Source organism: Branchiostoma floridae, chromosome 5, assembly GCF_000003815.2.
Source record: "Branchiostoma floridae strain S238N-H82 chromosome 5, Bfl_VNyyK, whole genome shotgun sequence".
Taxonomy (NCBI): Eukaryota; Metazoa; Chordata; class Leptocardii; order Amphioxiformes; family Branchiostomatidae; genus Branchiostoma; species Branchiostoma floridae.
In genome coordinates, this window is record NC_049983.1 from 23,902,269 (window position 1) to 23,921,851 (window position 19,583).

General features: G+C 40.3%; 3 protein-coding genes across 3 annotated transcripts; all 3 read left to right on the forward strand.

Moving 5' to 3' along the window:
- The first annotated feature begins 4,063 nt into the window (after nt 1-4,063).
- LOC118416326 lies at nt 4,064-13,850 on the forward strand. Its single transcript, XM_035821417.1, has 7 exons — nt 4,064-4,276; nt 9,469-9,538; nt 10,965-11,219; nt 11,344-11,394; nt 11,695-12,135; nt 12,366-12,469; nt 12,702-13,850. Exons 1-7 carry the CDS (start codon nt 4,070-4,072, stop codon nt 13,848-13,850), a joined length of 2,277 nt encoding a protein of 758 aa, XP_035677310.1. The 5' UTR covers nt 4,064-4,069.
- Nucleotides 13,851-15,213: 1,363 nt separating this feature from the next.
- On the forward strand, nt 15,214-16,313 carry LOC118416598. The gene is made up of 3 exons (XM_035821752.1): nt 15,214-15,470; nt 15,697-16,109; nt 16,236-16,313. The coding sequence occupies exons 1-3, from the start codon at nt 15,266-15,268 to the stop codon at nt 16,281-16,283; spliced, it is 666 nt and encodes a 221-aa protein (XP_035677645.1). The 5' UTR covers nt 15,214-15,265; the 3' UTR covers nt 16,284-16,313.
- Nucleotides 16,314-16,704: 391 nt separating this feature from the next.
- Nucleotides 16,705-19,038, forward strand: LOC118416327. Its single transcript, XM_035821418.1, has 3 exons — nt 16,705-16,864; nt 17,600-17,680; nt 18,125-19,038. The coding sequence occupies exons 1-3, from the start codon at nt 16,705-16,707 to the stop codon at nt 19,036-19,038; spliced, it is 1,155 nt and encodes a 384-aa protein (XP_035677311.1).
- Nucleotides 19,039-19,583: the final 545 nt, after the last annotated feature.

A 19,583-nucleotide genomic window follows, 5' to 3' on the forward strand; every position in this document is an offset into this window, starting at 1 on the left:
TTGAGTGACGGGCCTATACATTAGATAATAGGTCATCTAAGGGTTATCTAAGGGTCATACGTAAGGATTGTTACCGCCCTGCCTTGGTTATCGTTTGTGTCCATCTCATGAAAATAGTAAGTAAAGTTTAGCAATCGCGAGTTAAGTCAGAGGTATATTTTACACAGTCTACCAGGCCTGGCTATCACGTCAGGCTGCTCAGATCCCCCCATCCATAGCCCCTCAAAGACAAAATAGCTGATTGACTCCAACCCTGCCAGTGACCCCAGGTCGGCCTGTCTGCTGGCTGGCTAACCCTCTGGTGTGAGCGTGCGTTTGTGTCAGTGTCTGTGTATTACAGACTGTGACATTGGTGAAAATGCTATGTGACGACGGAGATTGTATATGTAAACATGGCATACTAGTATGTTAGAACAAGTTTAGCTTTTACAATGATTTATGCTCGTCCATCTTGTTGTACGAGCTGTAGTTCTGTTCTATGAGATAGATATTCCATAAACAAATTGTGGTGTCGGGCGTGGCGTAACTGGTAGAGCTTTCGGCTTGGAACCTAAACACATGCGGCCCATCTTATCAAGAGTTTGTTCAAATTTAAGGATTTCCTGAAAACAGATTGAGAAAATGATCGTATGTTTGAGCAACATCGAAACAAAACAGCTATTTGAATTAAAACGACAAGATTCAAAGTATGTAAAATTACTAATTCAATCTTATCTTGAAAACATTTTCCTTTTCAAAACACTTTGTTTATTTTCAAATATTTTACGGTTAGCCAAAAGTAGGCCTCCAGTAACCCGATATTCTGTTGAACACGCATAGCAACGGGAAAGAATACCCTAGCAACCGACCGCCGTGACCTGGTAACATCCCTGGTCAATCGATCAGAATTTCATGCTTGTCAGAGGATGCCTCCCAAGTGTAAGAGCGTCCAGCTCACAAGGATCCTCCAGCAAAGCATCTGAGAAACAGCTGTGACCATAGATATAGGTCAAAATAAGATGTATACAAAATAGTTTATTTCAGGTCTGTTAATTGGCCACTAATTACAATTAAATGCATCTTTCCATGTAGATTATTATCTAAAGTACTATTCAGCCCAAAATAATGCAAACAAGTTTGAAAGTTCTATCATGGAATTCAGTGGAATTCTAAACTTTCCTAATTAATTATGCAAATTAGCTGTTGATTTGCATAATTAGTATTACATTATGTAAGTCATCACTTAGGCTATCTACCACTCAAAAATCACACCCACAGCATGTTCAGAACACGAGATGTAAAAAATTGAAGTTTTCCTGCAGTACCCTAGGAAGCCGCTAGGGGGCCCACTATCATACTCGACCTTCATTGTCCTGACCCTTATCCATCTACCAAATATTATCAGGATCCTTTCAAGGCTTCTCGAGTTATGCATTCCACAAACAAACAGACGCACACACTCGGCCCGCTACTGTCCTAACGAAAAATGCTACGCCAACTATTTTCGAACACAACCTTCCTTTCTGCAACCGCTACTCAAATACCAAATATCATTAAAATCCATAACACAGCTTCTTGAGTTATATGCTGTTGGCATGGATTTATGAACTTTCCTCATTAATTATGCAAATTAGCTTCTGATTTGCATAATTAGTATTGCATTATGTAAGTCATCACTCATTGATCCGTCAACACGTTCACGAGTTATTCTTGTCCTAAGTTTGAAAGGAAATCTGTGCCTGCAGTTCCCAAAAAGGCGCTAGGGGGTTCAAACTCACAGCACTTACTCTCTACCCCAAGGGCTATCTACCCACTCAAAAATTATGACCACAGCATGTCCAGAACACGAAGTGTCAAAATTAAATTTTTCCTGCAGTACCTTAGGCAGCCACTAGAGGGCCCATTATCGAGCTTGACCTTCGTTTTCCTGACCCCCATCCAACTACCAAATATCATTAGGATCCATTCAAAGGTTCTCGAGTTATTATGTCAACAGACAAACGCACTTACATAAAAAGCCAGCTACGCCACCATAGGTAAAAGCTAGCTAAACCATTCTCGCACATGACAATCCTTTCTACAACCGCTAAACACCTACCAAATATCGTGGAATTCGCCCAGCTGCATTTTGACTTATGCTTTCCAAAAAAAAACACGAAAAAATAACAACTTCGCTACTGTACCGTAGAAAAACACCAGAAAAACCATTTTCGCACTAGGCATGTCTTTTGACAACCTCTACGCACTTGCAAAAAATCAAAAAGTTCCAAACACAAATTCTCGACTTATATGCTGTTGACCTACATACAGACCCAAGTAAGCAATCTCATAATCTTCGCTGGCGAAGATAATAAGACTGAGTCAAAATTACATTTAATTCTAAGGGACAGGTTCTTAACCCATCGGAACCCACCTGGGAAACCCAGCAGAGGTCACCAAAACGAGAATTTTTATGAAAATGCATAATTTTATTTCAAATAGCATTGATTACCCTGTAACCATTTTTTTTTACTGAGTAGCATAATTTTTTGTTGCCTCAAGGTCTATACAAATGTACCTAATGAAATGTTACAAAAAAAATTAATGTGTTATGAACAGAAAAATGGTTCTCCCTTTGATTATTGGTCATGAATAGTTAAATTTATTAGATTTACCATAATTAGCATGTAAGAGAAGTATTATAATTATTATAGTAAAAGTACAGGGAAAATATTGTGGTGCACTTTGACAGGTTTGGTCACCTGAGTCACAAGAATAAATGCTTTTAACTATTGAGAGTTGATCATCCTAGTCTATATTATACCACCCATTGCTATCTACATGACATGTAAAATCAACACTTAGGTCTAACAATTCTCCCTCATCAGGGTCGTTGGGTGCCAGGCACAGAGTGTTTGGCCAAATACAACTTCCAGGGTAACGACTCTGAAGATCTGCCTTTCAACAAGGGGGAAATTCTCACCATTGTTAAAAGCAGGGTGAGTTGAAATGTCTTGTCCTGGATGGGAAAATGAAGAAAGGGAGTGCATGTGCAATTATTACTATGAAGAGCTCTAAATTGTTAAATATGATGAGAAATGGAGAATGGTACCATGTGGTAAGTGCTGAACTAGATGAAAAAAAACGGTTTTACACTTCAAATATTTAAGGCTTTTTTAATCTTTGACTATTACACATCAATACAAAAACATTTTATCATAATGATATTTCATTTGATAGAAGCCTCATTACACTTAAAATATGGTTGCTTGGAGGTCGGAGAGGCCAAATACGGCATTCATTAAAACTAGATTCATTAACTAAAGGCATATTTTAGCTTACTAACTTTCAAGACAAAAAAACTATGCATCACATAATGTAAGATGTAGAATAAACATACTGCATATACCGTCGAGCAATTAGAGACTCTAATGACTGAGTTGAAATAGTTGAATAAAATTGGTTAATGACTTGCAGGACCCAAACTGGTATCGAGCAAGAACCAAGGATGGACGGGAAGGCATGATACCCTTTAACTATGTAGAGGAACAGGTCAAACTGAAAGACATGCCGTAAGTAATGATATCTCACTCGGATGGATTAAAAGTAATTAAGAAGTAGAAGTTGCTATTGGGGATGTATGTGCTCCGAATCAAAGTTATTGCAGTTGAAAAAGGATTGTTTGTGTCTTCATGGAAGTATCTCACTCTGGAGCTGTTAATGTTAAGACATGGGGTTAAACTGCATGACATAAAATACTTTAAAGTTCCATGAATAACTTACATTTTGTACCTGATAAAAGACTTAATCTATAGTGTATACTGTTGCCTAAGAGACTAAGAGCTATGAATACAAACTAGAAATATTAAGATTCTGTGGATAACAAAGATCTTAGAGGTTATACACAACCAAGACTTATAGTGTTTTACCTCACAAATGTCTGAGTGACAACCATGGGTGACAAACAGTTACAAAAATACTGGCTATGTGCTAGTTTATTAGATTAGAAAATACTAATGGTTGTGCACACTTGGTTTTGTTACACTTATGAACCTGTTGAAACTTGTCTTCAATTAAATATTCTATTTCAAATTTAAGATGGTTCCACGGAATGATCACCAGAGAACAGTCTGAAGCCCTCCTGAACCCCCCCGAGGATGGTATGTTCCTGGTCAGGGAGAGTACGAACTACCCCGGGGACTACACCCTGTGTGTCAGCTTTGCTGGCAAGGTCGAGTACTACAGGGTCATCTCCAAGAATAACAGGTTCACCATCGATGAAGAAATTGACTTTGACAACCTGAAGGAGTTAGTGAAGGTATGTTTCTTCTACTTGTCTCTCTTCTTTCATATTAAGAAGTATCGTTTTATACAGTATTGTACAACGTTAAAGCATAGGATGTATATTATACAATACAAGAAATAGCATGACAAGCTACAGTACTGTAGGGATTACATGTCTTAAACCCTTGTTCAGATAAGATTTTTTTTAAAGAAAGTTTTACTTTATATATGTGAAGTAAATAATATGTGAAAATAACTAACTTATAAGATAATGTGTGGGATGCACAGCAAAAATACAGTATTCTATAGTATATTCTTTGATGATGGTAATCTTCATTGCGTATCCCATGACAACTTAATACTTTTGGTGTCAAAAGGCACAATATATAAATCCATTATTAATATAGTTTCATCAGGTTGGTAGATCAATCGAACAAAGTCTTCTTCGTTTCACAACCTTCTGTTTATCCTTCCATAGATGTTTTGGTGACTGTCTGTCACCTTCATCAGTACAAAATGAAATCTACTACGTTATCGGTGCGATATGAACTATACAATCAGTGCAATCTGAACTTAAATTGTATTGTGATGTTATTACTTGACATGGAATGTTCTCGAACATGATACGTTAATCATCCTTGCCACTGTGACGGAGTGGCAAGGATGCGGTCCCAAACTTGCTTAGTTTAGACATCAAAAGAAGATTACTACATAGATGACAAAGAACTGAAATACAGAACAAACCAAGGAGTCAATAACATTATGGAACTACTCACTTTCATAGTTACCTCTGTCAACATATTTCCTAATATTCAGAAGTACTATATTCCAACAGAGATTAACCCTATCAACTTTGACGTTGTATAGGTCCCAAACGGCTTGTGCTAGAACAACCAAACTTGGTGACTTTTCTTAAAATATTGTTGGCAACAATTTACCAAAAATAGAATAAGTTTATGATTTTTCGTGTTGCCATGGCAACGGGTTTCTGAAAGGCAAATTTTACAAAAATCACTTTTTTTTGGTTTAAACAATGGAATACTAATATTTTCTCGCTAAACTAAACTAATCTTTATTTATCTTTAATAACTAACACATCTTAGGTAAACATTTATAATTAAATATTCATAAATTATGCTAATGAGATGACATAATTGGCCAAAACCCAAGATGGCCGACAATATCATGATGAAAAGTAGAGTCGATTCCAAGTCACCGAGAGGGTTTTGAAATGATATTTGCAGTAAGTTTGAACTATTCTAAGTAAAAGAATATTTTAGCCCCTAAAGTTCTAAACTGTTCAAACAATTGAAAATGAAAGTTTGAACATGTTTGAACGTATCTAATATATATGTTGGAAACATTCGGAAATTAACGGTACAAATATCTCTTTATTTATCTATGTGTTTTTGTTACTGTTGGAACATGTGATCACATGTTCCAACAATCTGCGTCATTTTTTCCCTCCATAGAAACTTTTATTACCACCATAAAGCAAGTTGCTAAGCTGGGTCTTTTGTTTTGGTCTTGTATTTTTAGATTTTCTTTTAGTAGACACTGGTGGCTCTTTTAAGGTGTCAGACAGCAATTTCCTGTACTTGGCAGGGATGTGTGAATTGCCCTCTTCCCAGCCCACTGACCCAGTTTTACCATTTGTTTCCATGTTCGAACATATGATCACAAATGATGAATCTATGTTGGAACAGTTTAGAAACTAACAGAAATAATGTATTTGATGTTAGAAATGTTTATAACATGTATGAACACTATAGAAAATATTAAGAACATCACACAGATGTTATAAATAGTTCTAAACAGTTATTTATCATAGTTAGAATTAATAGGATTTTTCGTCAATCAGTGACTGTATCAAAGGTAAGTACACTTACCTCCAAATTTTCTATGGCTATCAGACGAGTCCATCTTGATCACGGAGTGACCTAGTTCTTGCGAGAGTTGGGAGAACTAGGTCAAGACTTGCGTGGATCTTCCGCCCCTCACCCCGCCTCCTTACCGAGTAGGGATAAGTAGGACTTCGGGAGCTCCCAGCCATCGTTGCGGTTTAGTTTGGCACCTTCCAGCTGGATGTGAACCGCTTCTTTGACCTTTCTGTGGGCTTCTCGTGGTTCTTGGTCGATAATCTCGACGGTGTCTAAGATAGGCTTGGTGGTAACGATGTGGCACGACTGGAGCAGATGTTGGCTCAATGCGGATTTACAGTCCTTGTTGTCAATGGATTTTTGGTGTTCAGCGATCCGTTCACCGAGTGATCTTTCTGTTTCGCCTATGTATACATCCCCACACTATTTTGTAAATCACACCACACTTTTCACTTGGTAACAGTCCGGGGTCTTTCGGTCGGACAAGGGCGTAAGGTGTACCCTGGTTAGAATGTAAAGATTGCCAAAATGTTGGAACAAAAGGCAAGAAATACCCTCTTGGTAATGTGGAATCAACTCTATAACCAGCTTATTTTCACTCGGATTTCATCACTACTTGGTATTTTCTTACAGAAAACATTCATGTGGACGTTTTCAATCCATTTTTATGGGGTTTTAGCGTTATATGTTGAAAAAAATGTATCTTTAGTTAAGAGAATTAAGGTTGATAATGATAATCCAAGATGGCGGCTAGCTAAACTACTACGTCATTTTGACGTTGTTGCGTCGGCTTTTGACAACAGAAGTCTTAAAACACCTAAATATTGATAAGAAACCTTTATTAGTACCTTTTTGTGTGAAATATTTAGGTATTATGGGAATTCCCCAGTTTAGCTATAAAAATCAATTAATGACATCATAATTACGTCATATTACGTTATAATGATATGAAAATTTCAGGAATCATAAAACTTGCCGAGCATATCACCCCCTCCAAATTTGGTGATCGTACAGTAAGCCATTTTGAAAATACAAAGGGGGGGGGGGTTATGATGAGCACCACCTCCCCCCCTCCTCTCCCCTCTATTATGTAAATACATTCCTATCTTACATAATTAGTATCTTATCTTGTACAACATTGTCTAAGGTACCTACATACCAAAAATCATGAAAATCCTCTTCAGAAGTTTTTGACAGAAATGCCCCTGCTATCCCAAAACTAGACGCTAGGGGGCCCAAACTTATGTCATTTCTTCCTGAGCAAAAGAGCTAGGATACTAAAAAATCATGACCATAGCATGTTCAGAACACCGAGATAGCAAAACCGGAAGTTGCGCTGCGTACCCAGGGAAGCCGCTAGGGGGCCCAAAATCGAATCATTTCCAGCTTTCATCACACACTACCAACACACCAAGTATGAAACCAATCCACCCAACTGTTCATGAGTTATTTTGTTTACACACACACACACAGACAGACAAACGCAGGGTAAAATATAACCTCCATGACATTTCATGGAGGTAACTATGGAAACGCTATGTGGATGATGTGATAGAAATAATAAAAAAGTGTGGCAATAAAAATTATTGCCATGGCGACGGTTTTATTGTTTATAAGCATTAAAATTTTTTAAAGATTGTTGTTGTTAATGGGTTTTAATCTATTTAGTCGTATTCCATTCGCCTGGCGATGAATGTTCATAGAGCATTGCTGTCAAAAAGGGGTCTCTCTTGAGTGAAGAGTGACCTAATGTAAATGCTTCTCATCGATTTTACAAATCAGACCCTCATTTACTGTACATGCATTATATCAGTTGATCATCTTCTCTAGCTAAATAACAATATGCTAAAATATTAAAGTCTTCGCAAAGAAAGCCATTAATTGTAGTGCTTTCTAATAGTTTATGCAAATGAGACCCAAATCCCAATTTCGGCCGGTCGCGGTCGCGTTGGCCAGGTGGTCGTTGAAAAAAGGTTGCTTAATGCTTACGTCAATGGGAAATAAAATCGGGACCGAGAAAAAGCGGTCGAAATGGCCAGGTGGTCGCTGAGAAGAGGTGGTTGCTCGGGCAGGTTTGACTGTATGTTAATAAATTCCTGACATTCCTGTACAGTTTTTGGAATTCTTTGCAAATGGACGCACACTATACTATCAGGCTCGCCCATCAGGCATAGCCAAAAAGGGAGTACAGCAGGACCGGACAGATCATCTCAACACGGTTGACCCCACAGGCAGCATAAAGTTCACGTACGAAGAAGAACAAAACGGTACACTTCCATTTCTGGACACACTGCTAATAAGGAAGGATGATGATACTGTGAAATTACTAGTCTACAGAAAGGAAACACACACAGACCAATATCTGAACTTCAAATCACACCACCTGCTCCACCAGAAGCTGGGAGAACAAGAAAGACAGCAAGAAATAGAACATATTATATAGCAGGCCTTGACTAAATGTGGGTACCCTGAGTGGACCTGCAAATGAGTCACGACAAAAGCTGAAGAATACAGAGAAAAAGAAACAAGAAGAAAAGTCCAGAGGCATGGTGACACTCCCATACATAAAAGGAGTTACAGAGCCACTAGAGAGAATATTCCGACGGCACAATATCACTACAGCAGTAAAGCCCAAAACCACCCTGAGGAGACTTTTAGTCCATCCCAAAGACAAATTAGAAGACGCTGAAAAAACAGATTGTGTGTATAAAATTCCATTTAAAAGTTGTAGCATTATATATAATTGTGGAAACAGGAAGAAAATGGCACTAGATTAGAAGAACACAGAAAGGAGCCTACAAATGAGACGAAGGGGGGTGTAAACTTAGCCATGTTTGGGACTCAGTCACAAAGTGGCAAGGATGATTAGCGTATCACGTTTGAGAACATTCCATGTCAAGTAATTATGTCACAATACAATAGGTTAAGTACGGATTGCACTGATAACGTTATTAGGTTTAATTTAGTACTGAAGGTGACAGACAGTCACCGAAATGTCTACGGAAGAATAAATAGAATGTTGTGAAACAAAAATTTCGAACAATATATAAAATGGTATAAATCAAGAACCAAGTCTTAGTACATACAAGATCATTCACTGTCACAGTGTTCCTTACAACTAAGTATTCAATGTGCATGTCTCTCTTCTCATTATGAAACATTTTAAGTTAAATCCATCTAGTATAAGATTGAATTTAAAAGGACCTGGGTTATTTCAGTATATTTGATCAAGTGTTCCTGTATTGTTGCTATGCCATGTTACCTGCAATGTGCAGCTAAAGCTATATGGGGTTAACATGCCAATTTCACAGTGACTTTTCTTCCAATGCTCACTTCCTTTCACCAGCATTATAAGAAAGATGCAGATGGCCTTTCTACCAGGCTAAGGAAACCTGCCCTCAAGAAGGAACTTCAAGGTAAAGCCTTTCGTCAACTAAAAAGCACCATGGCCAATGAGTACAATGAGCAACGCACCTGTTTATCTGCTCAACAAACCTATATTAAAAGCTCAACACATTCTACTTTGCCTGGTTAACACAACAATTGCTATTTGATCATAATGGCCAGGAGGCCTGCTTGAAGAGGTGGTCACTTGAAGAAGATGCTTTGTTTTACCCACTGATTTTTTTCATCCTTGGTGTTACCTCAGTGGATTTAAAGTCCTACATAGTACATGCATAATTTTTATGTCCAAGGCAGTCCCCTTTACTATTCCAGGTTATTCTGTTGTTATGTAATTACTAAATTCCAGGTTATTCTGTTGTTATGTAATGCTTAGGCACAGAAATCTCTTCTTTTCGTTTCTTTTTTTATATATTGGCAGTGAAATAAAAATTATTATCTTTCCTGAATCAGATGCTTCCTCCTCTCCTCCTGTCAAATCTTCAAATTGATTTGTCTCCATCATATTTTAACCAAATGACATGAAATTTGGCACACGGGTGGAGTAGGCCAGCACAGCCAACAGGGTTTTCATTTTTTCCCATAAGGCCACTGCAAGTAAATTTTATGGATGACATCCTATGCAGAGTGCAAAAATAATGAGATAGCGTGAAAAAAAAAAATTTTCAAAACAGCATTTTATGTACCAAGACAGTTGAACTTTGCAGGAGACGTACATTTGTGTCCTCCAGAATGCCCGAAGTTTAAGCAATTGCACAATGATCGCATGACCTATGTGACCGTGCACTTAGACGAGACACATCTGGGAACTCAGAGTGGCAAGCCTTAGGTTGGAATCGTTGCATGTAACGTTGACCTTGATGAATTGCAGTTGTGTCATTTCACTCACCTCACCTATCCCTTGACCTCTGTGTGGGTCGTTGGGGCACCATGATTCCGTCCATAGTTGTGTCATAAGATATCATAAAAAAACATAAATTCAAATATGTAACATAATTGGAGAGTCACTCAGAAACATGTGATATGTGTGGCTTGCTGAGCAATACATATCTGTGATTTGAATCAGTAAAATTATATTTTGCTTGAATTGAAATAGTGGTTGGCAACAAACTTTGCGATTGTCGTTTCGATCTGGTGGTAATGGCAGGGCGTCATCACTCGTAGCATAGCATGGCATGCAGGGCGTCATCACTTGTGGCAATGGCATGCAGGGTGTTGTCACTCTCTTGGAGGAACCCCTCCCTTCAGTTATATTCAAATACGTATACATGGGCTCGGGCCGCTATTTAAGGGTTAAGTGTGCTCCACGCCGTTACGAAAACATAAGATACTAAGGACTTCAAAACTTGATGTTATATATAGTGACTTTCTTACCATCTTTGATATGTTTCGAGTGATGGAGAGTGCCTTATGGAAAATGCTCCACTTTATTTTGTCCAGGTCACCCTGATGTGCCTGTAGAGGTCCTGCTACGGGGACCAGAGATGGCAAAGTTGTACTCCCAAGCCAGGCAGCAGGGGTCACTACCTGTGCACAGCACACGGGTTCCAGTGGTTGGGCAGTTCAGGTCAGGAAAGAGCTGCTTTATCAAGAGGCTGATGGGAGAAACAGTCAGGAAGGATGAGGAGGAACCCATCACGGATGGAATCCACATCATTTCAGATGTTCAAACCAAGACATGGAAGAAGTCACCAGGTATGGTGACTTTGATGTCTTTTTTGGATTCTTCCTTCTGTATCTTGTTACATGTATATCCTCCATTGTTTACATAAAACATATTTAAATCATCCATTATACTGCACCACCTTTGTCTCTGCAGAGGAGATAGACGAGTTAGCGGGACCATTGCTCCAGACAGAGACTTCAACAGGTGATACTTTAAAATCGACTTGCTGCTGGCTTTCCATCTAGAAGTGAAAGCGTTACCTTCAGTAATTATTAATAATTATAAGGGTAATGAATTACCTGCCCCGAGGTGTATCACGGATGGTTTTTAAACGCACCGAATGAACGTTTATTAGTAAAAATTGGGTACAGACTTAACCACTCTACAAGCCATTTTTATGATTTATTTGCAAAATTTGCAACGATTTTTATCATGGTGCTGTTCCATTCTGCCTTTCATTATCATGTTACTTCATGCACATTCACACTGCTGCAATCTCTACAGGGCAGGAAAAGGGTCAACAAACTCTGCCAGACTTACCAAGCACGGAGCATCAGGAACAATCTCAACCTGGTATACTGAGCAAGGAGCACCAGGAACGACCTCTACTAGACTTACCAAGCAAGCAGCAGACTAACATTGAAGACAGCCTGTCGAAAGGCACGTCAGGGAAACTGAAGCAAATTGTCATCCCAGACAACCTACTTGAATCTGCGAAGAGAATGCTGAAGGCGGGTATTACTCAAGATGAGCTTGGCACTGCCACGAATCCACGTCTGTCCTTCTGGGATTTCGGCGGGCAGGCTACCTACTACGGGACCCACCACTGCTTCATCACCCCCCGGGGTGTCTACATCCTTGTCATGTCTCTGCTGCAGAAACTGTCGGACCCTGTGCCAGATCAGGACTACATGGCATCTGTGGACAACCTGAGAACGGGAGGGGGTACGTTCTAAATACATGATCTTGACATAGATTCTGCACACATCTTATTGAATAATGCTACTCACTGATAAGACGAGGAAGTCGTTTTTATGCAATCCTTTCAATGGTTCATGATTATTATTAAAGTGTACTAAACATTTTTATGGAAATGATTCTGAAAGAGCGCATCCTTGTATTTGTTATTAGTCATGATTAGACAATTAGTAGTTACTAAGTGTTTTTTTCTACAGACTACTTGGACCACTGGCTCAACTCAGTTCACTCTCACACTCAACACAACAGAGAACGGCCTCCCGTCATCATTGTCCTCACACACAAAGACATGGTCTCTAAGGTGTGGTTGTTTTTGTTTCCCAGAAAGTAAAAGTCCAATTGCCGTAACGTTTCTCATTTGGTCGGTAGTATATGGTATATTGTGCAGCCTTTTTGTTGCTCCATGGTTTTATGTAAATTGAATTGTGCGTTCTAAAGGTATTGACTATTTAATCTGCGGCATCATGAACATGACTTGTTAAGAATTACTGTAAGTTGTAATTGCGAATTGCAACTTTCTTGGCGCTCTACAGGAATACATTAAGAAGTATAAAGAAGAGGTTCGAAGCCACATTGAAGGGAAGGCGGCAGGCAAGCTGGTCATGCCAGAAATATTTGAAGTAGACAACACAACTGAGGACGCAGCAGTTGACAAGATTCGTGACTACATACGGCAGGTGGCAAGAGACCTGCCGCACATGGGCGAGGAAATCCCCATCTCATGGCTTCATCTCAACTCCAGACTGAAGACAAAGAGGAAAGAGGGGGATCCGTTTTGCACATTCCAAGAAGTAGTGGAACTTGCCCGAGATCCTGACATCAACATCACAGACAGGCACACCCTCACCATGGTTCTCACCTTCTTCCATGATCGTGGTGACATCATCTTCTTTGACGAGCCCAGTCTCAGTGATGACGTCACCCTCCAGCCACAGGTGATGATTGATGCCTTTAAGACCATCATCACAGTTCGTGAGTACCAACTAGACAGAGACATGGATCCAGACATGAGAAAGATGTGGGAGCAGCTGGAACAAGAAGGAGTCCTAAGTGACAAGCTGCTGACAAGAATCTGGGAAAAGAAGGATCAACAACTGGAAAAACCATTTCTGCTCCCACATAAGTCCTTCTTGAAGGTGCTTATGGAGAAGTTCTATCTCATTTGCAATGCCACACCTGTAGGTGATGCCAGAAAGGAAGCCCAGCAGAAAGAAATCTATTTTGTGCCTGCACTCCTCAGCTGTAAGAGGGACAACGCCAAGTTACATCCTCGCAACATGCATGTCTGTCCACAGGCGCTCTACTTTGTGTTCAGTGAGAAGTTTCTACCCAGCGGCATGTTCTGCCGTCTTCAAGCCTTGTGTGTACGCAGGTTCGGACTGAAAGAGTCCTGTGTGTTTGCCGGGTGTGCTCGCTTCCCTACGGATAAAGAGCAGGAAACATTTGTCATCACCAAGGTCAACCACTACTTGAAGGTGGAGCTTCTGTCGTCCTCAAAAGTCTTTACAGAAGGCCTGCGTGTCAGGAAGTTCCTCAGTAGTGCCCTGTTTGAGATCAAAGAGAAGTGGATCCAGTGTATCCAGTACAAGCTCTTCTGCCGTATCAAACAAAAGGGCAAATGTGAACCTGTGTTCTGGGCATTGCCAACAGGTGATGGGCCAGTGGAACAGGATTCAGGGTAGGCTATGATATCGATTCTATTTGAATGAAGGTACTGAAAGGCCATTTGAACTATTGTGTAGATTCATGTCATGTAGCTTAGCTTAGCTTCATCTTTGAGGTCATATATACTTGCAGCAGAGAAAAATTGACCCAGGTAGTAAATCAGTTGCATATTGCTGATTAGAAGTGGAAACAACCAATTTCAGCAGGATACCTCATCTCAGGAACTTGTATTCAATGGAGAATAACTGATTTCATGTACTGACCTTTTCAGAGTGCCATCTGCGTTTCGCGACATTTGGATGGCAGATATTTCGCAAGCTCATCGATCAGGTAATTCATTATCAGGTTACATAATTGTACAAGACATAGTTTTTTTAGAAGGTATATTTTGCTTTTTCAGCTTATGACAATCAAATAGGCCATGGTGAAAATTCTGCATAATGCTGACCTAAGGCTTGTAATATGAATTGGTCAATATGTATACAATGTAGCTGCTCTTTGACTTAATACCATGCAGTCAAGCTTCGCTGGCAAATGCCACACCTATATATCTTACCCCAATTGCTAAGAAGCTAAGTCCAGAGAAAAAATAATACAGGTTTTGCTATCACAAACCAGTAAATATTGCCATTCAAAGCCACATACACATAATTTCAGTCTGAAAACAATGCTTTTTATTCAGATAACATAAGTAACAATTTTTCTTGTTATTTGTTAGAATATATCTTCACCCCAGATTTCTAAGAGGTACCATGCAGACCTCAATATTATGCACATTATTTTTTTGTATCTATATGACGGTTAGGCATTCTTTTCACAGAAACTTATACAACATACAGCATACAGTAACACACAACTCAAGTTCATAGCTTGGGATGCTTTCGAGAGGCACTCTGTCCGTTTATCAACCCGGTAGATCTCATCTCGGAGTTTCCTTGTCACGTGACAGTTGATAGGCACTGTCACTTGACAAGACACAGTCATAAACAGGCCTGAGATAATGGCTCACCCTGTCCCTGTTTAAGGTGCTCTGTTGTTGGCGGATGTGGATGGCCTCCTCACATCCCTCGTAAACCAGTCGGGATCCAGGTCCAGTACCAATAACATTGTCCCAGTCTATCTTGTGCTGTTTCTTGCTGACAGTGAGTGTCCGTACCTCATCAATTTTGTGTGGGAGAGGGTGATGACTTCAGATATAGATCCATGTGTGTAAGGCATCCCTAACCCGGGAGCCTCAGCTCCCCCCCCCCCTACTTTTGCCCCTCGCAGGGTCATTTGGGGGTAACTTATGCAGATGCAGATGCATTCGTTCCTATATGGTGTTACTCTTTCAACTCACAATGCTTTCTCAAGTTTCTGAAATCTAAATTGTACAGAAAACTCAGGAGGGGATGGCCCAGTGATACTTCAGCCAAAGGGAGACCCCAGCAACATGCGAACGATTGGCCCAGTGTTGGACACGATGGAGCTGGGGAGAGGGTTGTCACTGGACCAGTGTGACAATACTAGAAGCCAGCTGACGCCCAAAGAAAGGGTCAACAACCTGGTGAGACTAGTAGAAAATCGTTGCCTACTTGGAGCTGCGGTGGAGATGTGCTGTCCAGAGTTTGCGGATTGCTTCTTGAGGGAGGAACGAGGTGCGTTATTATTGATCATGGACACTATTTTTCTGCAGGTGCTACTGTAAAAATCGGAGACAATATTTTCCTGCAAATGCTTCATTTTGTCACAACCTATTTTAGCTTCTTTAGACTTTACACAGGCTTTAAAAGAGTAGAATGGACACCGATAAAACCCATACTGTAACCTGGTTTGATGTTTTGATTACAGACTTTGTCGTAAAATTGACTCTATTCATTTCAGGAAAGGAGCTTATCATTCTCCACACAAACGACTACAAGGAGGAGTTCATCTCGCCTCTCCAGACAGCCGTTTCTGAATCCGGAGTGTCCTGTCACACAGAGAACATCAAGCCTACTGCCTCCATCACAGAGAAAACAGTGGAACTTCTGCTCAACACAAACAACAGGATGGTTGCGTTGATCATCAGCCCTCAGACCCTACATCACAGGCACTGGTCTAACCTTGACTACGAGTTCCCAGTTCGGAACAAGAAGCTCCTGCTGCCCATCCTGCTGTACCCACGAGGTTCCAGAGACCAGATGGTCCGTGTGCTCCAGCAGCGGGCTCCTGTGCTGGGCAGCCTGGAACGTGAGGAGATAGAGATGGAAGGCAGGGCAGTGTTACGAGAGAGGCTGTGCAAAATCGTGAACAAGGTAGTTATACAAAGGAGCAATGAAAGCTTCTTGGTTATACTTTATTTGGAGATTCCTACCATACTTTTGATATTTGGTGAAGTATTTTGTTCACCATTGACAGATTTTTTTTGGTATATCTTTCAGATCATGACAGACGATGAAAAGGGTAAGTTAATGGTACTGAGACTATAATCATCGAAAATCGCTCTGAGCAACTGCAACACTAACAGAAGAATCCTTGCCTCACAAAATTCCAGGTGAACGTGCAAAGCTTCGTCGTTCTTACAAAATACAGTCACTGTGTTGTTCAATCTGGAGGTTGAATATATCTGTGACAGTCGTAGATTGTGAGAACCAAAAATCGTTCACTAATCAAAGTCTTCTTCGTATCACAACCTTCTTTTAATTCTTCCATAAACGTTTCAGCGACTATCTGTCACCTTCATCAGTACAAATGAAACAAATACTATTGGTGCGATATGAACTAGACTAGTTCTGATGGAACTATTTACTGATCGTTCACTTAATTTTTGTAAAATGACCGAAAGCATAAATCATTAAAGGGGTATAAGTGCCAAACATATCATTTGTGACCCTCATAGATCGTCAGCAGATGTTAGGAAGCATATTCATCCTGCTGGACGAGACGGATGTAAGGTTACTGATGCAGGTGTGGTCAGCACGTACTGGGCAAAAGCAAACCGCAGGGACAGAGACACCTGGTCCACATGACATGTTGAGGACGATGGTGACGAGTGGGTACAGCTCAACTGGTAAGCAGCCTTCCCACATCCATTATTATATTAAGTTTCATTTGTCACGTGATATGATAACGTGGATTCTTAACTTATTTTCATTAGCTAATTTACAATACCATGTGACAGATATTCACCATAAACAAGCACTGTAGACTTGATAGCATGTTGTGTCTCATTTTTGCTAAGTGAATGATTCTTGTGAGTCTGTATTACATTGCACAAAGCTGTAGTTGTTTCTCTGATTATACCAGCCATGAGCGTAAGGTCAACAAATACACTCCCCTTGTGTCAGACTTGAGAAATGCAGGCATTTCAGTCACTCTTACATGTTTTGAGGTAGGGTCAAGGGGACTCATCACCCCAGACAACAAGGATAGAATCAGAACACTGTTCAGGTCTGTTAAGGCAAAAGCACCAAAGAAGCTCTTCAGGGACATTAGCCGAATGTCATTATTGTCCTCCTACGCTATATGGAAAGCTCGACATGAGCCACACTGGGACTGTGCAATAGAATGATTTTAAGACGATACTAAAATGAACTAGAATGTGTGATATTTCTGTTGTAATGTCATATATCAATTTGCCTATGTCTCCCTGCATGTTTGGTCTGTAAAGACCAACATGACCTGGGCTAAATGTCACTTTCTTTTATTTTCTGAATAAAGAATGATTTTACATACATGTATTAATTTTGAAAACATTCTGTAACATAACATATTCAAGGACTATCTTACCATTTGAAATTTTCAGGTGACCTTGGATTGCTGCAGCTGGAGAAGGACATGATGGCAGCTGGGATCAGCCTTCCAGCTGTTGTGCGAGACATTCCAGGTTGGTGTCAAATTTACCGATCAAATTCTTGCAAGTAGTCACAGGCCACTACAATGTGTTATTCAGGTAACAAACCCAGCTGTGTATGAACTAACAAGAGTGCCAAGACTACAATTGGTTGCCACTCTGACGTTGGCCTCCTTGATTGTCATTTTTCCCCCCATGTTAACTAAATTCATGAGAAAGACCAACGTATTCGGTATCATTTCAAGCTCAAGTAGTTAAATTGAGATGAAGCATGTTGTTACGTCCTGACAATTTCGCTTCAAATTCTGTCATCCGTCGAAGCCACTAATGTTTAGTCTTGTTTTGCACAAGTCGTCTCTACTTTTAAAAAATGTGTTCTGTGCATATGTTGGGAAGACACCCAGGTGGTTTACATAAAAAATCAAAGTTTGCTTTTTGCATGCATCTAATCTTAGTACTTTTGATTTGATTCTTTAGGAATACCCAAGGAGTTACATTACGTTAAGACCACAAAGGCTTTTGTGGGACCAACGGGTGGGGAGATGGAGATTTCCAGTTTTGCCAAGCTTGTTGTACCGCCAGAGATCCTTCAGCAAGAAACAGCTGTCAGCATCTCCATCGCAGACATACCTGGCATCTTAAGGGGTGAAGAAGGCTTCAGCTGGCTCTCCGACTACCCCTGGTCCCTCGGTGAGGACGCCTACCCACGTGAGCTACTGGATCATGTGCTGTTCTCCCCGGCTGTCGACGTCAACCTACACGGTGCACAGCCTGATGGACCCATGGAGCTACAGACGTGGCGGCCTCCTGGTTCTGAAGGCATGGAGTGTGTTCTGCTGAAGCATTTTGATGGAGAAGGCTGGGCAGATATCACAGCTTCAACTACACACCAGATACATTCGGACAAACTGTCCATATCTATGCATACCTTCTGTCCCCTATGTGTGGTGTGGACCACGCTTGTCGATGTGGGAAAGCTGATGACATCCGTGCTGTCGTCAAGAACTTTAGATTGTAGGTTTTCAGCGTACATCAAGTCACACGAAGAGGACGTAGATTTCCATGTCGTCTGTAGAGATAAGGGTGTTGAGAAAGAAGAGTACCGCCCTGGGTTCGAGGTGTGCGGAAGCAACAAAGCCATGTTCGATCTTTATCATAGGAATGATATTGAAGTTGCTGTCAGTGTCCAGAATGGCCAGAAAGAATCCAAGAAAATAGAGCTTCGTGCCCAGCTCTGTTGTGAAGAAGACGGACAGAACGTTCAAATGTTCCTGGAGAGGCCAAATGGAAGACATCTCAAGGGTGATGTGATCATCAAGAGTACTCATGAGCGACCCCCTCGGACCGTATGTGAGTTCAAGTTCCGGGAGGTAAGAGCTTCTAAGAGATGATATCACCAGTACTAAACAGATTGTATTTTGAGACAAAAACGTAACGGTTCAAAACCAAAGCAGACAGCTTACGGTAACCGTAAGCTGTCTGCTTTGGTTGATACCAAACACTTCATTATAAAGATCATTTTGATAAAATTGTACCCACGGCAGCCATTGTTGTGGAATTGCTATGTTGCCCATTGGCAAATAACATAATATATGATTGTTTTTATTCTTTTTAGGAAGGTCGAGTCTCCAACAGTGAGTACATTTTGCCCTTTCGTAAATGTAATGCTTTTTTGTGAAGATTGATGTTTAAAAAGTCTAGGAATGACAAAATTTCCCACAGATTTTTTGCAATGAGAAATTTTTATTTCACTGTAATTTGTTTTCAATGGAAACAATGGGCACAGTTTAAGCTAGACGTATAAAATAGTTATCATCTCCAACTTCAATGTCACATAAACATGTAATACGTGGGGAAACACACATAGTACACATACATGTATATAGTAACTTCCTTTGCAGGTAGTGGCAACAAAAATCAATGGTAATCCTGCCAA